Raw genomic sequence first — 19,738 nt, 5'->3', positions numbered from 1 at the left:
ATGAAGCCGCCTCAAGCGCAGCGTGCGGCGGGCCAAGGTAGGACTGAGGGATGGCGGCGGGATCCAGTGGGAGGAGGAAGGGTTCTGGTCTCACCGCGCAGCGGTTCGCTCAGCCGCCGCTTTCTTTTCCCCCTCAGCCGGCGGCCGGCGTCCCGCGGCGTTGCAGGAGGAGGCGGGCGGCTTGGCGGAGGCTCTGGGAGAGTTCGAAGCGGTGCTGGAGGACTTCGCCTGCCCCGCCGGCCGGAGCCGCTTCCACTACGGGGAGCACCTGGAGCGCATGAAGCGGCGGAGCAGCGCCAGCGTCAGCGACGGCAGCGGCCTCAGCGACTCCGAGAGTGAGTGCGGGTCGGTCGGTCTGTCTGTCTGTCTGTCTGCCTGTGCTTGCGTGCAGACCGCGCAGAAAACTTTCTTAGAGTTGCTTTGGATTTTGCCTTCGTTCAAGTGAAGATGCGATGGATGATCACGTAATGTGTCTGGCGTTGCTGTTCCTTGTGCGGTCTGCGGCGTTGTAAGGCGCTGTCTGCTCTTGCGCTCTGGTGCAAAACAAGAGGCGCTTAAATTGATCGCTTTGAGAGTCTCCGACTAGGGAAATGCTCTCCTATTGGGAAAGGGAGGGGGGGAAATGCAAACAAACAGCAGAAAACTCCAAGCAAACAGCATCAAGAACTTAAGTTGTGTCTATGGAAGAAGATAGACTGCTGTCTGTGGTTACTTGGCATGTCTGCTCTGACTCACAGTCACAGAATGGCCAGGGTTGGAAGGGACCTCAAGGATCATGAAGCTCCAACCCCCCGCTACAGGCAGGGCTGCCAACCTCCCCATTTAATACTAGACCAGGCTGCCCAGGGCCCCATCCAACCTGGCCTTGCACACCTCCAGGGATGGGGCATCCACAACCTCTCTGGGCAGCCTGTGCCAGCACCTCACCACTCTCTCTGTAAAGAACTTCCCCCTGACATCCAACCTAAAGCTTTCCTCCCTCTACTTAAAACCATTTCCCCTTGTCCTGGGGAGACTCATGGGACTTGTGTCTTGAACAAGTGCTTTTAATTGCTCTGTTAGGGCTGAAATGAAAGGCGTTTTGGGGAAAACAGAGGTGTTCTTCTGATTGGGGCAGAAGATCTAGTGAGAGACTGCATGCTCTCGTAAATCAGCAGGTGGGATCTTCAGGAAGATCTGGAAAATAATAACTTATCACAAGGGTGAGCTGATTTAGACTGAATACATCAATGGAATAGCACAGTAGAAAAGAGTTGGCTCTGTGCAAAGTCCTAAAGGATCTTCACTTAGGAACTTGTCTAATGCCCAGTCCTGGTATGTAGTTGAGTTTCTCCCTTACTCGTGTCTAAAGGGGATGGCTATGGAAGAATTGGAAGTTTTCAGGGTGCTCATGTGTGCACTAAGAGTCCTATTAAGATCCAGCTGTCTCAACCATATGAGGGTATATTTACAGGAAAAGGAAAAGAACATCAGTCTGCTTTCCTCCTTTCTCAGAAAAGTCCCAGTAAAACACTTCATTCAGGGCAGGCAACTTTTTCTTTTGAAGTGAGAGTAGGGTTGGAGAGGGACTGTGGATTTATGAAGAGCTCCTTGTACAAAATAGGCTCTGGTGTCTGATGTAATCCAGCAATGCTCCCTGTAGCTATTTCAAGAATAGGTGTAGGGAGTTTTCTACTTACCCAGGCTCTTTCCATTCAGACTGAAGTTTTCTCCCTAGGGCTGCCTTTCACTTGGTCTCTGTCCTGCAGCACAAGTGCAGTGCTAAATTCATGACCTTGCTATTCTCTTGGTAACATGTGGGTTAAACATCACTTCAGGATCAAGGAGAAGCTGGGCTGAAAGAGCAAGTAATTGCAATGTAACAAGGCGAAAGAAATGCCAGCAAGGTTATCTGCAGATGGTTTGGTTTATAGTCTTGCTCATGAAGGCTCTGTCTCTGCAAAGTCTTATTATGCATTGCTGCAGACTATTCTAAGAATATCTTGTCATGTATTTACAGAGCAGTTCCGACTGTTACGTTTTAGTTTCCCATCAAGAAGATAAAGTACTGATCTCATCTCTGCTGATGTGAAGTAGCTGAAGGTTAGGATTTCTGCCACTCCCGTGGTGGTATCTTTGACTGGAGGGTGTGTGGGGGGGGGGAGGAGTGGAGGGGGGATGTTTTAAGCTGTAACTCAATTTCAGGGCACTTCAATTGGTCTACAATTTACTTTTCTAGAAGCTAGTAACTGATAGCAAATGGTCATAAAAATACTGTTTTACAGTGTGGTAAGGGAAGGACTCTCCTGGGGCTTCTGCCGTGAGGGTGATTCCATTTAATTTAAACAGAAGGATTTACAAAAGATTGTTTTCAGTGCAGTTAAACCAGCAAATAGTGCTTTGTGGGGGTTTTGTTGCTTTTCTTTTTTTCTTCATTTTAAAAATCTCTTCTTGGGGAAGATGGCACCAACAGCACTAATGGAAAAAATTCTATGACGTATTCTGACCTCTTAAGGAGAAGAAAAAAAGAAAAAAAAAAAAGATTGAAGATGCTACTTTGGAAAGTGGATGTGGTAGTGCTTGGCTCTCCCACTTCTTACCCTGATGTTTGATTAGATGATCTTTGGACCAGGTCTGTCTTGGCTGTGGTTAAGCATTACATCTAACACACTAGACTCTAGAGCTTACGGTAATGAAAATGCTAGCATGTGCAGATGTTCATGATGATGTTAGTGCTTGGCACACAAGTGTTACATTAACCACAACAGCTGATTGAGTCACTGCTGGAAACCATGATGCAGTTGGGGGTTCAGTCCAACAGGCATTCTTGGATGAATACCAATTCTGTTTTGCCTTTGATGAATTCAACTGAAAGAATAGCAGCTTCATGCTCCAGGTTATTGATTGTGCAGAAGCCTCTGAGTTGAGGGATATCTTTGTTTTTCACTGTGTATGTTCACTGTGATAAAATAGGATTTGGATTAGAGAGTGCAGTCTAGTTAGATTCTGCTAGCATAAATGCAGCAGAATTTATAGACTTTACAGCTATCATTTGCTGCTGGTGTGTTGGAATAAGCTTAAGACCTGAGGGAAAGGGCCTGGAGCTGTTATAGGGAGTGTTAGGTTCGGCCTTAAGGGAAGGTTCTTCATAGAGGGTGGTTGGCATGAAAGAGGCTGCTCTGGGCAGTGGGCACAATCCCAAGCTGCTGATGTTCAAGGAGTGTTTGGATGCTGCTCTCAGACACAGGGTTTGATGTCTGGGTGGCCTCGTGTGGAGCCAGGAGTTGGAGTTAATGGTCCTTGGGAGTTCCTTCCAACTAATTTGATCCTGTGGAAGAGTAGAGGCTTGCCTGTGCAAATTCTGTGTTCACTTGATGTATTTTGTTTTACAGTACATATATTAATGTCAGGACAATCAAGTTTAGGCTTACAATAATGAACAGAGAGGAATACTACAAGAGGTAGAGAAGAAAAATGCTTTAGCATTCTACCAAAGCTTCAATAACATCTAGAAGCCAATTACCATAATTTGATGGTATACTCTGAATTGTTTAGACATCAGCTACAGATGCATTTTTTTTTTCTGGAACAGGTTTGGCTTCCAGTCTGCCTCTTAAACAGCGCTGCAAAATAAAATATGTCAATTCAGTTCTTGCACTGATGTAGCCTGCAGTGAATACCTATTTTTAGGGGCATGTAAATGCTTCCTGACCAATACCTCCTGGCTTTTAAACACGATGAAAGACCATGAGTGCATCTGGAGCTCTTAATTCTTTAATTCAAAGCCGAGCAGGTGCAAGTTTCAGGGGCTGAATCACTGGTTAATGTGCAGTGCCAGGCATGCTGCAAGGAGTCACAGTTACATGCATGGAAGTCTGTGGGGTTGGGCTGATGCCTCTCTGAAGCTTCAGCCACTGCAGCACTCATCCTGAAAAGCCAGTTTACGTATGTGATCTATTGCAGTATGTAGGGAAGTTGCAGAGGGACGACAGAAATGAGTGGAGACATGAAATATTTTCCAAATGACTGACTAGACTGAGCTGCCAGCCTAGAGATGAGATGGCTTGGGTGGGGACAAGCTGTCTTCCAGAACATCCCAAATGACATCAGGAAAGTGACTGCGACCTCGCCCAGTATGAGAAAATAAAATTAAGCCAGCAAGACTCAAATAATCACGGAATCAAAGAATGGCCAGGGTTGGAAGGGACCTCAAGGATCATGAATCTCCACCCCACCCTGCCACATGCAGGGCCACCAACCTCCCCATTTAATACTAGACCACGCTGCCCAGGGCCCCATCCAACCTGGCCTTGAACACCTCCAGGGATGGGGCATCTACAGCCTCTCTGGGCAAAAATGATCTGAATAATGTTTTAGGTTACTGACACACTTAAGGGAAAGAAAGCCAAGGGGTGTCAGGTACACATGCTCGTTGCCAGGTGTTGCAGTTTAATGAGAACTGTGCTTTTTGGTAAGGTTTCTTGTTCTTGCCTCTCTGGCTTACTTATTTCTTTCCTGTCCTTCAGAAAGAAAACCTTAGGGAAGGGGATGACTGGAGCTGGCAATGCTGCCTCACCAGTAGTAAGCATGATGGAGGAATAAGATGATAAGCTTTGAAATAATGAGAAGTTGATCTTGCACATCTGAGTTTCAGATGTCCAAGATCACTTCCTCGTAACTATTAGCTGTGTGATCTCAAATCTCTTACACTGTTCAGCCTACACATGCCAATGGTGAGAGGTGTGAGATTCCAGTGGCTGTGCTGTAACAGATGGTTGATGGCTGGGCAAAAGCAGCGAAACAATGCAATGAAATGCAAGTGTGATTGTGATGAACCAAGCCTTCTCCTTGAGGGCCACAACATGCATGTTGTGAAGCGAGCTCTGGGTGGTGAGTATTTCTCACTTCTATGGGTTGCATTCAAACCCAGATGTTTTATTTGTAGCACGTATCTGTGTTCTGACTCGCAATTAATTATGCAGTCTATTCATTAAGTGCTGAATATTGTTACATAACGAACTCACAGTTTGCAGACTTAAGTGGAATTGCAGACCTTTTTCTCTGAAGACTTTGGGAATGAGGTATTTTTTTTCAACTTCACTCATTGCAAATTATAGTCAAAATTTTTACTGATTCCAGTTCTTCTTCGTACCATGTGCTGTGCTGTGGTTCTATAAATAACATAATAATAAAGAAATCAGACAGCTGGTCTCTTCTGTTTCATTTTCAAACAGACAGCCTTGGAGGCTTTCCTCCTTCAGTTAGTTACTGTCCAGAACCTTACAGTTGTTCACGTCATGGGAACATGCTTATACTTTCATGGTACTGCAGTGTTGCTCTTTTTGTGGTTTATTTATATACTGGAACACCAAAGGTCAATGCTAACTACAGATTACGTTGCCAAAGTAAAATACACCCATATCTGTTGCAACCCCCTAATTTTGCCTCTATTGGCTTAGTTTAGCTCAGTTGCTTAACTATCAGATTTTAAGTGGCTTTTTTTTTTTTTTTTTTTTTTTTTTTTTGAAGAGAGTTCTAAGAGACATAGTTTGTACATGGCACACAGGCAGTAGAATCACAGAATGGCCAGGGTTGGAAGGGACCTCAAGGATCCAACTTCCGTGATGCATGCAGGGCCACCAACCTCCCCATTTAATACTAGACCAGGCTGCCCAGGGCCCCATCCAACCTGGCCTTGAACACCTCCAGGGACAGGGCATCCACAACCTCTCTGGGCAGCCTGTGCCAGCACCTCACCACTCTCTCTGTAAAGAATTTCCCCCTGATATCCAACCTAAATCTTCCCTCCCTCAACTTAAAACCATTTCCCCTTGTCCTGCAGTTATCAACCCTTTCAAAGAGTTGATTCCCCTCCTGTTTGTAGGCTCCCTTTAGGTACTGAAAGGCTGCAATAAGGTCACCCCACAGCCTTCTTTTCTCCAGGCTGAACAAGCCCAGCTCCCTCAGCCTGTCTTTGTAGGGGAGGTGCTCCAGTCCCCTGATCATCTTTGTGGCTCTCCTCTGGACCCTCTCCAAAATCCAACTGCAGAAGAATCCAACTGCAAAGCCAAAACCATTAATGGATGCAAGATGAACTTGCATCGCAGGGAGAGGGAAGGGGTTGGATGAAGAAGGGCAGCAGCAATGAGATCCTTGGCATCAGCCTCCAGCTATTAAGTTGCAGGGGATGTTATATTTGCATGGCAGTGGAAGTCTTCCAGGGCCCTTTATTGAAGGCAAGTCAGTGAGCCTGGGCTGTGGCAGGACTGGAGTGTCCTTTTTCCCAGAGCTGCCTGCCCCAGAGCTTACATCACTTATGAAGGTGGTGGTTTTGCACTGTGGGGACCACAGGAATTCAACAGTGCTTTGTTTTCAGTTTTCATTTGCAAAGTTGATATTCCCAGCACCAAAATCACTGCTGCTTGGTGGCAAGCATAAGCCAAAGGCACTACCTAAAACACCACTCTGCTTCTTGTGAAAGATAAATAGCCATATATGCTTGAAATGGTTTAATTTTACAGCCCATCAGAGGGTATCTCTGTTCTGTGGAAGCTTTTCACCTTTCCCTACTTTTAATACATTGTGAGGTCAGTGGTCAGTACTTCCAAGTGCTCATAGAAGGACTACAGGGAAAAATACAACAGGAATCAGGATGATGAAGAATTCAGGCATGTGTGTGTGGATGTACATAAAAATGCACAAATAGATTGAGGTCAATTTAAATGGCACAGTAGTCTTCTGAAATCTGAGTTGCCTTCACAGGGGTTCTCAAAAAGAAGCCTTTATTTCAGCCATGGGTAAAAGCAACAGGAGCTTTGGATGTAATGCATGAGAAGCACAGGTTTGTAATAGCTTCCCAGCATCGCTACATCGGGTGCCTGGATACCAGGAGCATGGGCTTTGCAGTAAAAGTGTACTCAACTTCATAGCTTTTGTTCTCTGGATTACTTCTTATGAATTCACCAAACTTTTAAAATAAATCCCTTGAGAATTCGCAGCCTGTTCTTCCCAAATGTTACCTCAGACATGTGTTTCATCATTGGTCTGTCCTGTTGGTGTTTCATTGGGTTGTATCCTTGGCTATTGCCCTGTTTATGTGAGGTGTTATTTGGCTTTTTAATAATGGCAGGGCTTTTATCCCAGTTAAAATTTTCCATTCTGAGTTCCTTGTTCAATAGGGTTTGCAACTTGGCTAAAAACTAATGTGGTTTTAGTTGAAAGTTGCTCAATTTCAGGAAGAGATTTGTCATATCTTTAACTATGACTTGAAACCCACTAATGTGCTAGGTTTCATTTCATTGTACAATACTGCTGAGAAGATGATGATGCAGAGCAGAGTCAGATTCCTTCTCTCACTTCTTATGAGGATTAGTTAATCTTTTTAGGGGCTGCTTCAAAAAACATTTCTGTCTTTTTTCAATGCTTTTTCTTTCTGAAGCTCTCAATTCTGCCCTGTATTCCCCAAATCTGCCAGAAGTTTCAAGTAGACTAGTTCTGATCCTCTCAGGTTTAGACAGAACAGGCATTTAAGGCTGAAGCTGCAGAGATCGTGATGAAAAGTTAATATGAAGCATCATCCCACTTCTGCACTAGAAGTACCAGCAGCTGACTTGGCCAAGGCATAATTTCAGATATCAGATGCCATTTTGTTTGCACAGTGCTGTGAGTAGCACGTGCACTTGTAGCAGGAGCTGAGCTAATAGCAGAGGGAACTGTATGATGAGGTATGATGATACTGTGATAGCCCAATATACATATGTACAAGAGAAAAGATCTGCCAGGGTGAAGCCCCTCACGTAAGCATTTGCAGTTGTGTGATGCAGCAGACAGTTGGGCAGGTCAGCATTTCTGTCCTTAACGAGGCACTGCCTTTTTCTGTATGTTATTGCCACAGCAAGTGATATAATTATGCCTCATATAATAACGATGCTTCTGAGGAACCGTTTCTCTCCCAGAGCTCTTAATTCACTTTTAAAATAACTTCTGAAGAATTCTGGTTACTGAAATTTCCCAGAATACTGTGAATCATTCCGGCCTTGTGAGATTTAACTTAGGTATAGGGTGATTGCTGTAATACTCCCTAGATGATGCTAAGTGCAGGAGATGCTCTCCTTTCCAGGAGACAAGGAAAGGGCCCAGGACTTCTTCCTTTTAAACAGTAGATGTGGGAATAATAGCCTTCAAACAATAAGTTATTTACTCATCCCTCTGGCTTTCAAGTTGGTAAAATTCAGTTCTCCAGACTTTGAAGCCCATGTGAGAAACATTCTGTTTTTTTCATTTAATCCTATTGCAAAATTTGAGACAGTGCTATTTTTAACTTGAAATGATTTTTTTTGTTTGTTTTTTGTTTTAACAGGTGCAGATTCACTCTACAGGAGTAGTTTCAGCCTCAGTGATGAAAAACTTAACTCTCCAACTGCATCTACTCCAAGCTTGCCATCTCCATCAGTAACTCCTTGTAAAGGTAAACTTAAATCCTCGGTGTTTCTCCTGAATTCTCAACTATATAGGCTTCTCCCTTTGGGCAAAGATACACATTTATGCATGAACTCTCAGTTTTGCTTTCATTCGAAAATAAGGATTACTGATAAGCACACTACAAGTGCAAGAATTATTGCTGCTTATGGTCAACACAGTGTCATAAGGCATCCATGCTTCTTCACAGGTTATTCAGTAGCTTTTGGTTCTGAATTGCCCAGCTACAGAAAGTTCTTTGGTTAGTCAAATCTGTTACAAAACTGCTTACAGAATACTCACTTTAGAATTAGCAAGTCTAACTTAAGCAACTAAGTAGCCTTAGTGTCCCATCTGTGCACAGAAATGCTTAGCTGTGGGGCTGCGGTGTGTGACTGGTTGCAAGTAACAAATAAAAAGTTCTTTTACTAATCACCAAGATGCTAGGCAGAAATGTGTCATAGTTAATGAGAAGTAGGGAGTTAAGTGTTCCAGTTAAACTGGTACTACTCAGTTAATACTTGGCCAGGAGTTGCACATGAGATCAAGACCTTTTTCCTGATGAGAAGGTAGAAATAGTTGGGACCACCCTGCAATAGACCTTGGAAGTGAGATAAGGAAGCCACTTGAAATAAACCTAGGTTGAATGGAACCAGTGATGTTCTCAGCAGTGGAAATTTGAGTAAATGCTTGGATGTAAACTGAACGTGTGTGGATCTTGATCAGAGGATCTAACATCTAGCAAACCACAAATAGATGAGGTTTGGATTTGGGCAGGACTAGGAGCTAATTGAGTAGGGTAAGGACATGAATGCAATATCTGAATGCAGTAATAAAAATTCCACATTAGCAAGGTTGACCTTGCTATTCCAAGTAAACTTGACCTACAGCTTTTTTTCCCCACATCTTCTGTGTGTTCTTTTAAAGGAAGCTAAACAGGCTTGGCTTGCCTTTGTCAAAATGATCAAAAGCTTTAGTTTTCAGTTATTTACCTTCTTCTCTAAGAATGCATTTGGACACTGCAGCAACCATCAACTTCTCCAAAAGCAATCCAGAGCAGATTTGATACCACTAAAAATGATTTGGAGGATTGTGTGGTTCCAGTGGTTTCTTTTGTCACGTCTTAATACTGATTATCCCTTCCTAATCTGCAGCAAAACTTGGAGACACAAAAGAACTGGAAGAATTCATAGCTGATCTTGACAGGACACTAGCAAGTAAGTAAGTTTTTAGGAGACTGCTTATTGCTTTGTCTCTGATTACAGTCATGGGGTGATGAAAGCCAGTGTATTGGTGGAACAGTTGCCTGCTGAGTTCTTCATTATGATTTGAGAGGAGTGTGGGTAAACAAAATAAAGAAGCCAACCCAATACCATGTTCCCCACCACGTATTCTGCCTATTCTTTTTCTTCCTGTGCTGTTTGAGGTGTGATACTGGGTGATTTTTTTCCCCATGGACCAGGGCGTAGAACCCAAAACAACAAAACATAGGACTAGATCTACAGAGCCACGTGTTCAAAAGCTGTGAGCTGGGTTTTTTTGTATTTGTGGAGGTATTTTCCTTTCCCCATAATTCTTGAAGCCACAACCATCTGTCTTGGTTTTAACTCAAGAGAGCTGTCCTCACAAGCTTCCCACTTCCCTATCTCAGAAGTGAAACCAGGATTAAGATATTTCTAGCTTCCTGATTATTTGTTTATTTATTGTCTTATATGCGTGCTTGAGCCAACTGTCCTTACCACTCCAACTTAATTGACAGATTGGTCTTCTGAGAAACATCTGAGTTTGCAAGTTTGGGAATTTTTGTTCTCTATAAATCTCCAAATTTGACTTAGCTGTTGTCTTGCACAGCTGTCTTGCAGCTAACTGTGAAGGGGCTGGTAGTGCACTGACTTCACTGCCTCCTTGCAGAGCACAGCTAAAGTGAGGCTAGGAATTGCTACTTGCTGTGCTAGTTCTTACCAACAAAGAAACCTTTAGCTATCTCAGCAGATTCTCATTTATAGGGTCACTAGTTTTACAGTGATGTGCCATCTTTTTCGTACGTTGAAGTTTTAGGAAAGTCTCATTTCCATCTGATAATTCACTTTTTTTTCTGAGGAGTCACTATTTACATGCTTTGAGGTTACACAGACTTTTGTAGCAGCTTCTTGAAGCATAATACAACTATTAGAATAATAATAGACCTGAGTTGTTATGTTAACCTTTTGCCTTTCATATTACTTCTTAAAAAACATTAAAAAAACCCAATAGTTGTGCCTATCAGGCAGCTAGCAATCTTACTAAATACAGACTTCATAGTTGCTCTTGTTTTGTATTTCCAGGTATGTGAAATGAATCTTTGGCACTGCTTGCCTGTGGATGTCATCTGAAGGATAAGTGACATCAGTGGTGGAGAACTGCTGCCTTTGTCTGATAACTTTGCTACCCAAGATATTCACCTTGTGAACACAACCTTTGTAAACTCCTACAAGTATTTAACTGGCAAACATCAGTGTTGTTACTTTGCAGCAGCTGGAATCAGATAACTTAAATTTTCCAGCTATATTTTACTTTAAAATATAGCTTGAATTTTAATTTAAAGTTGCTTTTATGAAAATATATTTGTAATTTTATATAGTTGAGAACTTTTAATGCTTTTTTCCATTATAATATATTTTTATACAAATAAACCCTGAACTGGAATCCAGATCTCTGAAACTTTCATATGAACACGTGAGCTGTGAAACATCAGTACAAATTATGCACTTAATGGAGCTTGAAAATATCTGATAAGACTGTATTTTTTATTAGGCAAAATGTATTACACTGTCTTCATACAGGACTTCATGCTGTTCCTATCAAATTGCTTGAGTAAGTATTTTTTACTCTGTAAAATTTTACTACAGTCAGGAAGATAAAGTTAGTTTTTATTTATATTAAAGGTAATCTGAAATAACATTGACTTAGTACAGATTTGAACAATAACACCTAGTTTGAACCCTGTCTAAAAGCTGTCTTTAAAGCTACATGTCATTCTCTATTAAGTACGAATTAGGAGGTTAGGAATTTAGGCCTAGGAGTTTAAAGAGATACTGCAGCATCGAGAAAATGCTCAAGTGTCCAGAGTCAGAAAAACCTGAACACTTGTGTCCAAAATAGTCTCCATCCCTTTAAAAGGACTGCCTGACCATTGCTGTCTCGCTGCAAGAGTGGAAGGTGAAGCTGTATTCTTTTGTTTTGTATAAGGAACCTGATTCTTTCCATATGTATTAAGCACTGAAGATAATGTGTGAGCTCTCCTTCAGCTGCTGCAGGCATTACACTCAGCTCTGCTGTCCAAGCTGCTCATGTGATTGCCCTCTAATCCTTTCAGGCAAAGTGAGCTAGACTTGTTTAAGCTGCAGGTCTTATTTTGATTGTAGCAGGCTAGTGAACAGTCACAGAAATGGTTCAAGTATTGTGCCCCTTGGAGCTGTTATCTCTAAAACTGTGGCCATGGCTGGAAAAGGATGCATCTGCACCAATGGCACAGTGACCAGTTGCTTAGGGGCTTAGCAGGTGGATTTGGACCTGTCTTCTGCAACCTAGGGGGAGCATAGTCTGTGTTCTTTGATAATGGAAGCAGCACGATCAAATCCACCCCTCTGCTTTGGATTTTCAAACAAATAATCAAGAACTTGGATTGTGTTAAGTGTAATGTGTTTGGATTTTTTTCTTTCTGGTTTTCTTCACAGATAAGAAAATGGAAATGGCGTCCATGGCAATAAGACTGAAACACTCTTAAAATACTTGTTTGAGCTGTTCCTTCTTTCAACCAGAAGGAGTATTTTCCTGAACAAGAAAAATTCCTTTGTTTCCTATGGTAGATTTAGTTGCTAACTTGACACTTGGAATAGAAATGGTGTGAGCTGGCTTTCTGCTAAAGACCAGGACACTTGGAATAGCAGATGATTCTATAATAAGAGTATAAATGCAGAATACTGGTGATAAAATTAAAAAGATTAAGAGAGTGAGGTTTCTTGCTGTTCTGGAAGAACTGTAATAATTTGTGTTAGAGGAACATGGGGAAGTCCTAGTGATGTGCTTCTGTGTGCTCTAGGACCTTACTGAGATTCTTCCACAGTAGAAAACCTTTGAGCAGCAAGGTAGGTTTGTTGTGGCAAAGAGCCGTGTGGAAATTCAATCTTACTACACTTTCCACATAGGAGCAAATTTTCCTTTTGATCCCTCTGTGAAACAGGGGAATCTGTCTCTTCTTGCTGGTCCTACATATGAAGACATACTTTGCTGTGCAAAGCCACTGAGGGGAATTCCCTTATCTGCTGTAGGACTTGCTGCTATGTAGGCTGGGAGGGATGCTGCCGTTCAGAAAAGGGAACGCGTGGGAGAGAACTTGGCTCATGCTTGAGAAATATTGCTAGCATAAGGCATGTTTTTAAAGCTACTTGAATAGCATCTAAAGTTTTAGCTCTCTTCTTCCACTTTTGAACTGTTTGGTAAGGTGAGAGATGTGGCTGTGGGTCATGGATATTACTGCTCCAAAAGCACAATAACCAAACTCAGTGTGTTAGGTAAGCCACGTGTTTCAGAGGAGGCCAACTCAAATGATGGCTGGGTGAAGGGGAATGAGCAGCTGTTTGTTTCTTCATCACTCAAGTCAGATGGCTTGAGGTACTGAACATGAGTGTTCCACTTTCCCTGTGCTCATTCAGTTGCTGCTTGACACAGCTGAATGCCTGACCTGTGACCATCAAATCACAAAATCATTTTGAGTTGAAAGAGAGCTTTGAAGGTCATCTAGTCCAACTCCCCTGCAAGGAACAGGGATACCTACAAGCTGAATCAGGTGCTCAGAGCCCTTCTCAGCCTGACCTTGAATGTCTCCAGGGACTGGGCAATCTGTTCCAGTGCTTTACCACTGTTACTGTAAAGCTTTTTTACTGACAGCCAATTTAAATCTCCCGGTTTAAATCTCTGCTCCTTTAGTTTGAAACCATTTAGCCTTGTCTTATTGCAACAAACCCTGCTAGAGCCTGTTCCCTTCTTTTACAAAGCCCCTTTATATACTGAAAGGCTGCTGTCAGGTCTCTTCCAAGCCTTCTCCAGACCAAGCAGCCCCCACTCTCTCAACCTTTCCTTGCAGGGGAGGTGTTCCATCCCTTGGATTCTTTTTGTGGTCCTTCTCTGGATGTGCTCCACTGTATCCACATCTCTTCAGTGCTGAGAACTCCACATGTGGACATGTTACTGCAAGTGAAGTCTCACCAGCACAGAGTAGAGGAGCAGGATCACCTCCCCTTGACCTGCAGGCCACGCTTCCTTGGATGCAGTTCAGGGTACGGTTGGTTTTGCGGGCTGTGAGGGCACATTACTGGCTTGTGTCCAGTTTGCCATTCACCAGTACCTGAATTCCTCTTTGGCAGGGCTGTGCTGTATCCTTACACTTTCCATCTTGTACTGAGAGTGGGGGTTGCCACAACCCAGGTGCAAGAGCTTGCAATTGCATCTATTGAACCACATGAGTTGCACCTGGACCCAATACTCGAGCCTGTCTGGGCCTCTGTGAATGGCATCCCAGGCATGTCAACCAGACCACACAGCTTGGTGTTGTCCACAAACTTGCTAAGGGTGCACTCAGTCCCACTGTCGATATCATTGATGAAGACACTAAACATTGCTGGTGCCAGTACTGACATTGAGCCATTGACCACCGATCTCTGGCTACAGTCTCACAACTGGTTCCTCATCCATTGAACAGTTCACCCATCACATCCATACCTTTCCAATTTGGAGAGAAGGATGTAGTGGGGGACTGTTGTCAAAGGCCTTAATGAAATCCAGCTAGATGATGTCAATGGCTCTTCCATTGACTAATGACAGAGTTGTTCCATTACAGAAAGCTCCTAGGTTGATCAGGCAGGATTGCCCTTGGTGAAGCTATGTTGTGGGCAGTACTTAAAGCTGACTGTTTCCCTTGACAGAGTGATGTCTTTCAACTACTGTCAGTTTTGGGGGAAGAGCAGTGCTTGGTCCTTGTAGACACCCAATCCTGAAGCCTTTTCTCATATAAGCAAAGGTTTAAAGCAGGCCATGTTCCTCATTTTGTGTAATGTGAGGTCAACTAGGGATGGAGTTGGGGATTAAATCACCATCTGCTTGTTTTTTTAAATCTTATTTATGCATAAACAGGTGGTGATTTCTGCCTACTTATACAGCAGCTCTGGAGGTCATCAGCTACAAAATATGGGAGTGTCTTTGGTGAAGCTGATGGTCTGAATTCCTTTTGGTTTATGCTCTATTTCGAAAGCCTTATTGTGTCAGAACAAAGGCACTAATATAGATGTCATTTCACTGGAGTGTATTTTCAATTTTAGTTCATCATCTAATTACACGTGTCACTGAACAATGTGCTGCTGAGAAAAGTTCTTGTGATACTCTATCTGTATTGCTGGAGGCTGTACTGTCCTTGTGGGCCATTCTGACTTTTTAATCCTTGTTTTGACCTTCTTGAACTGTGAGGCAGAATTTGGACTCAGAGCAGTCTCTCAATCAACACCACTCTTTCTGAATTCAAAGTGAGAGGTTTAGGCTAAGCAGACATACTGCCCCAGTTTAACATGCATAAGATGAGGCACAAAATTATTTACAAGTATGCTCCTTACCTACTGCAAATTCAAGGTTAAATGGATTAGTTTAAATCTCTATTGCTGAGGCTTGAGCTAATATGTCTTATCTTGAGTTTGCTATTGACTGTGTCCTCAGTGCGGTCACCCAGGCTCAGCTGATATGTGGTAACTCATTAAGCTTGCTAACATACTCATTTTTCTGAGCCTTTTATAGCAGGGAGAGGAGAGCTGAAGGAAGGATTTTTCTCCCCTGTGTGTCTTGAGCTGCTGTTGGTGCACCTACAGCCAGGTGAGGCCTTGTGAGGTAGGAAAAGAGTAGTGCTGTCAGTGACTGCAAATGGAAAATCAGGCTCTGCCTTGAAAGGCTGCAGCCTCTGCCTGCTTCTAGAGCCCATGCTTTCTCCTCATCTCCATCACGGATACTTGCTTGGTGGCTGTATTTCAGCTTTGTTTTCAGTATCAAACATCTGCAAAGAGAGAACACACAGGGACTGCGTCTTCCTGGTGGGAAACATCTGTGTCTGCATATACAGATTTTCTTAGCTCTTATTGCTGCTTTTAGGCTATCAGCCTGCTGCTTCAACCACTCTGAAGGTGGAAAAACCCACCTCACGTGGGTCTCTGTAGGTGAACTCAGACTCCATCAGCTCACAGAAACTCAGTTTACTGCCCAAGAGTTATTCTTGCCACACTGGAGCCTGTTTTGCATGAGAGTAATTTATGTGAAGGTGCTTAAAATATGCTAGACATCACATCTGCTAGGGAGAAACTTCCAACTTTACAGCTTGCTGTGCTTGGAAGCAGAATAATTGTCCTAAAGCCAGTGTGACAGCAACAGCTCTTGAGCCAAATCCAGCTCTGCACACTAATATTGCAAACACTATATCCTCAGTGGGGAGATCTCCTCTTTTCTGTGTTACTTTAACAGGCGTTCTACATTACTGACTTCACTGCAGCTTGGCTAACAGTTCTAGCTGTCTCAGTAGCTTCACGTTCATGTAAGAGCATACTGACTGTTGTATCTCAAGGGTTTAGAGCTGTAGAACAGATCACATCAGGACCCTTTTCTTCTTACAGGCTCTGAGTCACCAGTTAAATGCCCTGGGGATTAAAACAGGCCACTTGATTACAGATTTGGCTGCTTTTGTTCTTTCACTTCTGTTTTGGAAACTGAAGTATTGATCAGTTTGGCGCTCCTGACCCAAGTGCTGATGTAAAACACTGCAGTAAGGGTGCTGTCCTTGGCTCCTTCCATAGCCTTTACAAGGAGAGGGAGTCCCCAGAAGATGTCCCTGTGCTACAGTGTGTATTGTAAAGGCACCAGGTAAGGAAGTGTTTCATAGCAAGTGGCTATTTCAATTGCAGATCATTTCTGGGTTTATAATCAGTGACTTCGTGGACCAAATGGATACTACTGAAAGCTGTAGTAAAAGTTTCTGTTGACCCCAGTGGGCTGGGATTTAACTGTGCCAGGACATGGCTGGGCTAGTGGCTTGATTGGTGCTCCAGAAAGGCTTGAGGGTGTCAGCTTTATTATACAGCATAAATACAAGTTTCTGGACATTATTTAAAACATCTCAGGAGACCACTATCTGAACACCTAGGTTAGATTCAAGTGGATGATCATATTCTCCCCTGCTTTTCCACTCCATTTCTGAAAACAGCAGAGTTAATGTAAGGACAGCCCAAAAGCCAGCATGTCTTACTGCTGTCCCCTGAAAGCAGGGTTTTCAAGAGCTGACCCATGGCTGCAGTGTTTCAAGCTCTGAGTGTCTTAGGCTTTCCTGCAGCACCAAGCAATGATCTGGGCAGTCTTTGTTCATAGTTGGCTTCTTAACGCTGTGTGTATTTTAATAGTTTTATGCACTTGGAAAACTGATTTATGAGCAGTAGCTTTGCTTATCTGCAGAGTTTATTATAGGAAAAATGAATGCACATTTTGCTTAGAGGGCTCAGCTCTTTCTAAACAGCATCCCTGCTCATTTATTGTGTTGACAGCTGGCACAATGTGCTACTAATACACCACTGGGTTATTAGGCGTTAGTAGCCACACATCAGCTGTCTCAAAGCTTCTTGGCATGCACTGTTAAATTCCACTTAAAGAACAAGGCAAATTTCTCCAGTGTGCCTCAACTCAAACTCAGAGGGAGCTGATGAGAGCTTGGCTGTCACCCCATGGCTCATCCAAAGGAAGCTGGTGGTCTGAACTGAAGCCGAGTTTGGGATTAGGGACTCCAAGAGCTCCTCTCAGAGCTGTTTGTGTGCGTTGCTCACAGCACTTCTGCAGCCTTAAACGATCTCAAAGGAAATCCCTGCCCTGGCAAGTGTCTCTGGTACCTGCCAGCTCTCACTGCACAAAAAGCAGATGGGTGTTTTTTCCAAGCTTGCTATAGGGCAGCTCCAGCCCTGTTGACTGCAGTGGAAGCTGCAGAGTTCAGTGCTTTTCCAGAAACTCATCCAAAAAACACCCGTATCCTTGCATTTCAGTCATGCATCTCACCAGGGATGCTGCGGTTCTTCATACTTTTACCATCTGTGCAAGTTATCTCTTAGCACAAAATGCTTCCCATGAGCTCTTTGTCGGCCCCAGCTTTATTGTGTAGGTAGTCAAAAGCATTCCCTCCAGTGCCCCTTCTCACATTAAGCCAAATTGCATCACAACCTCTTCAGTGCTGTAGAAAGGCAAGAGGAGAGAGCCAGAGGCTGCATACTTCTCCTCTTTCTGGGTCAACATACAGAGCACTAGGAAGTGTGCAGGGCTACATAATGTGTATAACACGACTTTAACATCTTGTTTCCTGAATGCTTGCCTTCCCAAACATTCAGAGGCACCAGAGCAGCATCAAGCACTGAAGTAAGAAAGGGGCTGTATATCTCAGGGTTTCTGAGACCACTTTCAGATGTTCTAGGTTGTAGTCTCCCTCTTTCTGTTTGGTGGGGTCCTTTGCAAGTTTTAGTATTTTAAAATCAATGTGGAGGTGAACAACCCTTACTGGTGCTGAGAATCTCATCTGCTTCACCAACCCCAGCTTTTAGTTGCTATATCCAAGGCTGAGCCATGGCATGGTTGCCCAGCATTGCCCAGCAGATGAGACCACACTTTTAGTTACCAGAAAGTCCCTTGGAAATTCATCATCACACACGACTTTATGACAGCTTTTTTAGTCTTTCATGCCACCTATGCCAGAATTAACGAGAGTAACATGAATTGCAAAGAGTCTTTGTAAAAGTGATTTTGTTGGGGAGAGGCAGCCTGGTCATGCTGAAATTAGCCTATCATGGAAGGAAGATGCAATTGTACCCAGAAAATTAACATTTTTGCCTCAGGTTATCCTAATGTTTTTGGACTTCCTTCCCATGTACATGTCCCTGCAGTCCCTTGCAGTTGTATGCTTGGATGACCTCTCTGACTTGATGAGTCTTCCCAGCCCTTGACAAACGTTCATTCTGGGTTTTGGAGAAGATGGCACAGGTTATTCTTTTTCAGTTGCAACCAAAGCAGAACTGCAGGCTGAAATGCTGATGAAGACTTATGTCAGCTCCAGCAAAGACCAACACCAGCCACTCAGTGGGGCTGCTAGAAGAAGACACCAGAAAATTTTGTTTAAAAATCTCAGTGCACTCACATATTTCACTTATATATCTCTCCAGCCCGAAGATGCAAATCAGAGTATTGTCCATGGCTTAAGAAGGAATAGGACTTCAAGGACCTTGAGTAGAGCAAGAGCACATGGATGCATAGGAACTGGTTTGTTAAACTCCTACGGTACTCAGCGTTCTGTGCTTCTCTTGTAATCTCTTCTGGACATTTCTTCTGAAATTCTCAGGAAGAGATCCAAAGGAATTGTGTGGTAGGGAAAGACCATTCTTTCCCCCCAGACCCTTAAATTCTCCTAACAATCACATTAACTGTGCACATGAAGACAGCTGGATGACAGCATTTATCCTTACTGGGCTTTTTGTTTTCCTTATCCCTTGTGGAAAGAAAATCTCCAGCAATATCCACTGCTCAGTCTTCATCTATGAGAGTATTTTCTCCCACACACATTTCAACAATTAAGGGCACGGACACCAGGTTATTGGAATTTGCTGCCTGTTACTTTTTTTCTTTGTGTTTAAATGGCCCAAATTTACAGGATAGGCCCCACATATGTGTCTCCATGGAGATGGGGACAAATGAGGCAGGAACGCACACCAAAATAATGGGCACTCTCAACTGGAAAAGTATTTAAAATGTCAGATCCATTTTAGTATTTATTTAATATGAAGTGGCTCAGTCTTTCCAATTTCATTCCCAGAGTCCATTTCTGGCCTTGTTTAGAGGGCTAAACCAAGCTTTTCTCCTAGCAGGGACCGAGCCATCTGCCTTTCTGCCCCATCCTCACAGCTGGGTGGCTCAGCAAGAAGGAGCCGTTCAGCCAACCTCAGCATCTGCCAGTGGTGTTTTCTCTTGACCTTTCCAAAAACAGCTGCCTTTTTGCCTAAAAATAAATTTTACGTTTCCAAGCCAAAGAGACAGACTTCCCCAGGCATTGTGAATAACATCATTGTTTTGAAATGTCTCTCGGCTTTTGCATAGTGAAAGCTTGACGTTAAAAAAGGTGCTTCAATTCAGTACTGAATATTGGCTGATACTCAAAATACAATAGGACAGTGGAGCTTCTGTGCTGTCTTGTGATGTGCACTCCGTGAAA

The 19,738-nt window shown here is 43.3% G+C and overlaps 1 protein-coding gene and 1 long non-coding RNA gene across 2 annotated transcripts; both read left to right on the top strand.

The window, feature by feature from the left end:
• RGCC (regulator of cell cycle) lies at positions 1-12,212 on the top strand. The gene is made up of 5 exons (XM_042868456.1): positions 1-37; positions 138-335; positions 8,339-8,446; positions 9,591-9,653; positions 10,761-12,212. The coding sequence occupies exons 1-5, from the start codon at positions 1-3 to the stop codon at positions 10,766-10,768; spliced, it is 414 nt and encodes a 137-aa protein (XP_042724390.1). The 3' UTR covers positions 10,769-12,212.
• A 3,028-nt stretch (positions 12,213-15,240) lies between these two features.
• On the top strand, positions 15,241-16,175 carry LOC122177250. Its single transcript, XR_006178019.1, has 2 exons — positions 15,241-15,333; positions 16,122-16,175. It is a non-coding gene; the product is annotated as an uncharacterized LOC122177250 (long non-coding RNA).
• Positions 16,176-19,738: the final 3,563 nt, after the last annotated feature.

The sequence above is a fragment of the Lagopus leucura genome, unplaced genomic scaffold (assembly GCF_019238085.1).
Source record: "Lagopus leucura isolate 7727_CA_CO unplaced genomic scaffold, USGS_WTPT01 Super-Scaffold_100001, whole genome shotgun sequence".
Taxonomy (NCBI): Eukaryota; Metazoa; Chordata; class Aves; order Galliformes; family Phasianidae; genus Lagopus; species Lagopus leucura.
Note: the sequence above shows the minus strand (reverse complement) of the source record. Positions and strands in the feature narration are given on the sequence as shown.

Bases quoted from the DNA above. Each gene is read 5' to 3' on its own strand.
- RGCC (XM_042868456.1), top strand. From the start codon at position 1: ATGAAGCCGCCTCAAGCGCAGCGTGCGGCGGGCCAAG. The intron at 38-137 runs GTAGGACTGAGG...TTTCCCCCTCAG, and splicing joins GCAGCGTGCGGCGGGCCAAG to CCGGCGGCCGGCGTCCCGCG. The intron at 336-8,338 runs GTGAGTGCGGGT...TTGTTTTAACAG, and splicing joins CGGCCTCAGCGACTCCGAGA to GTGCAGATTCACTCTACAGG.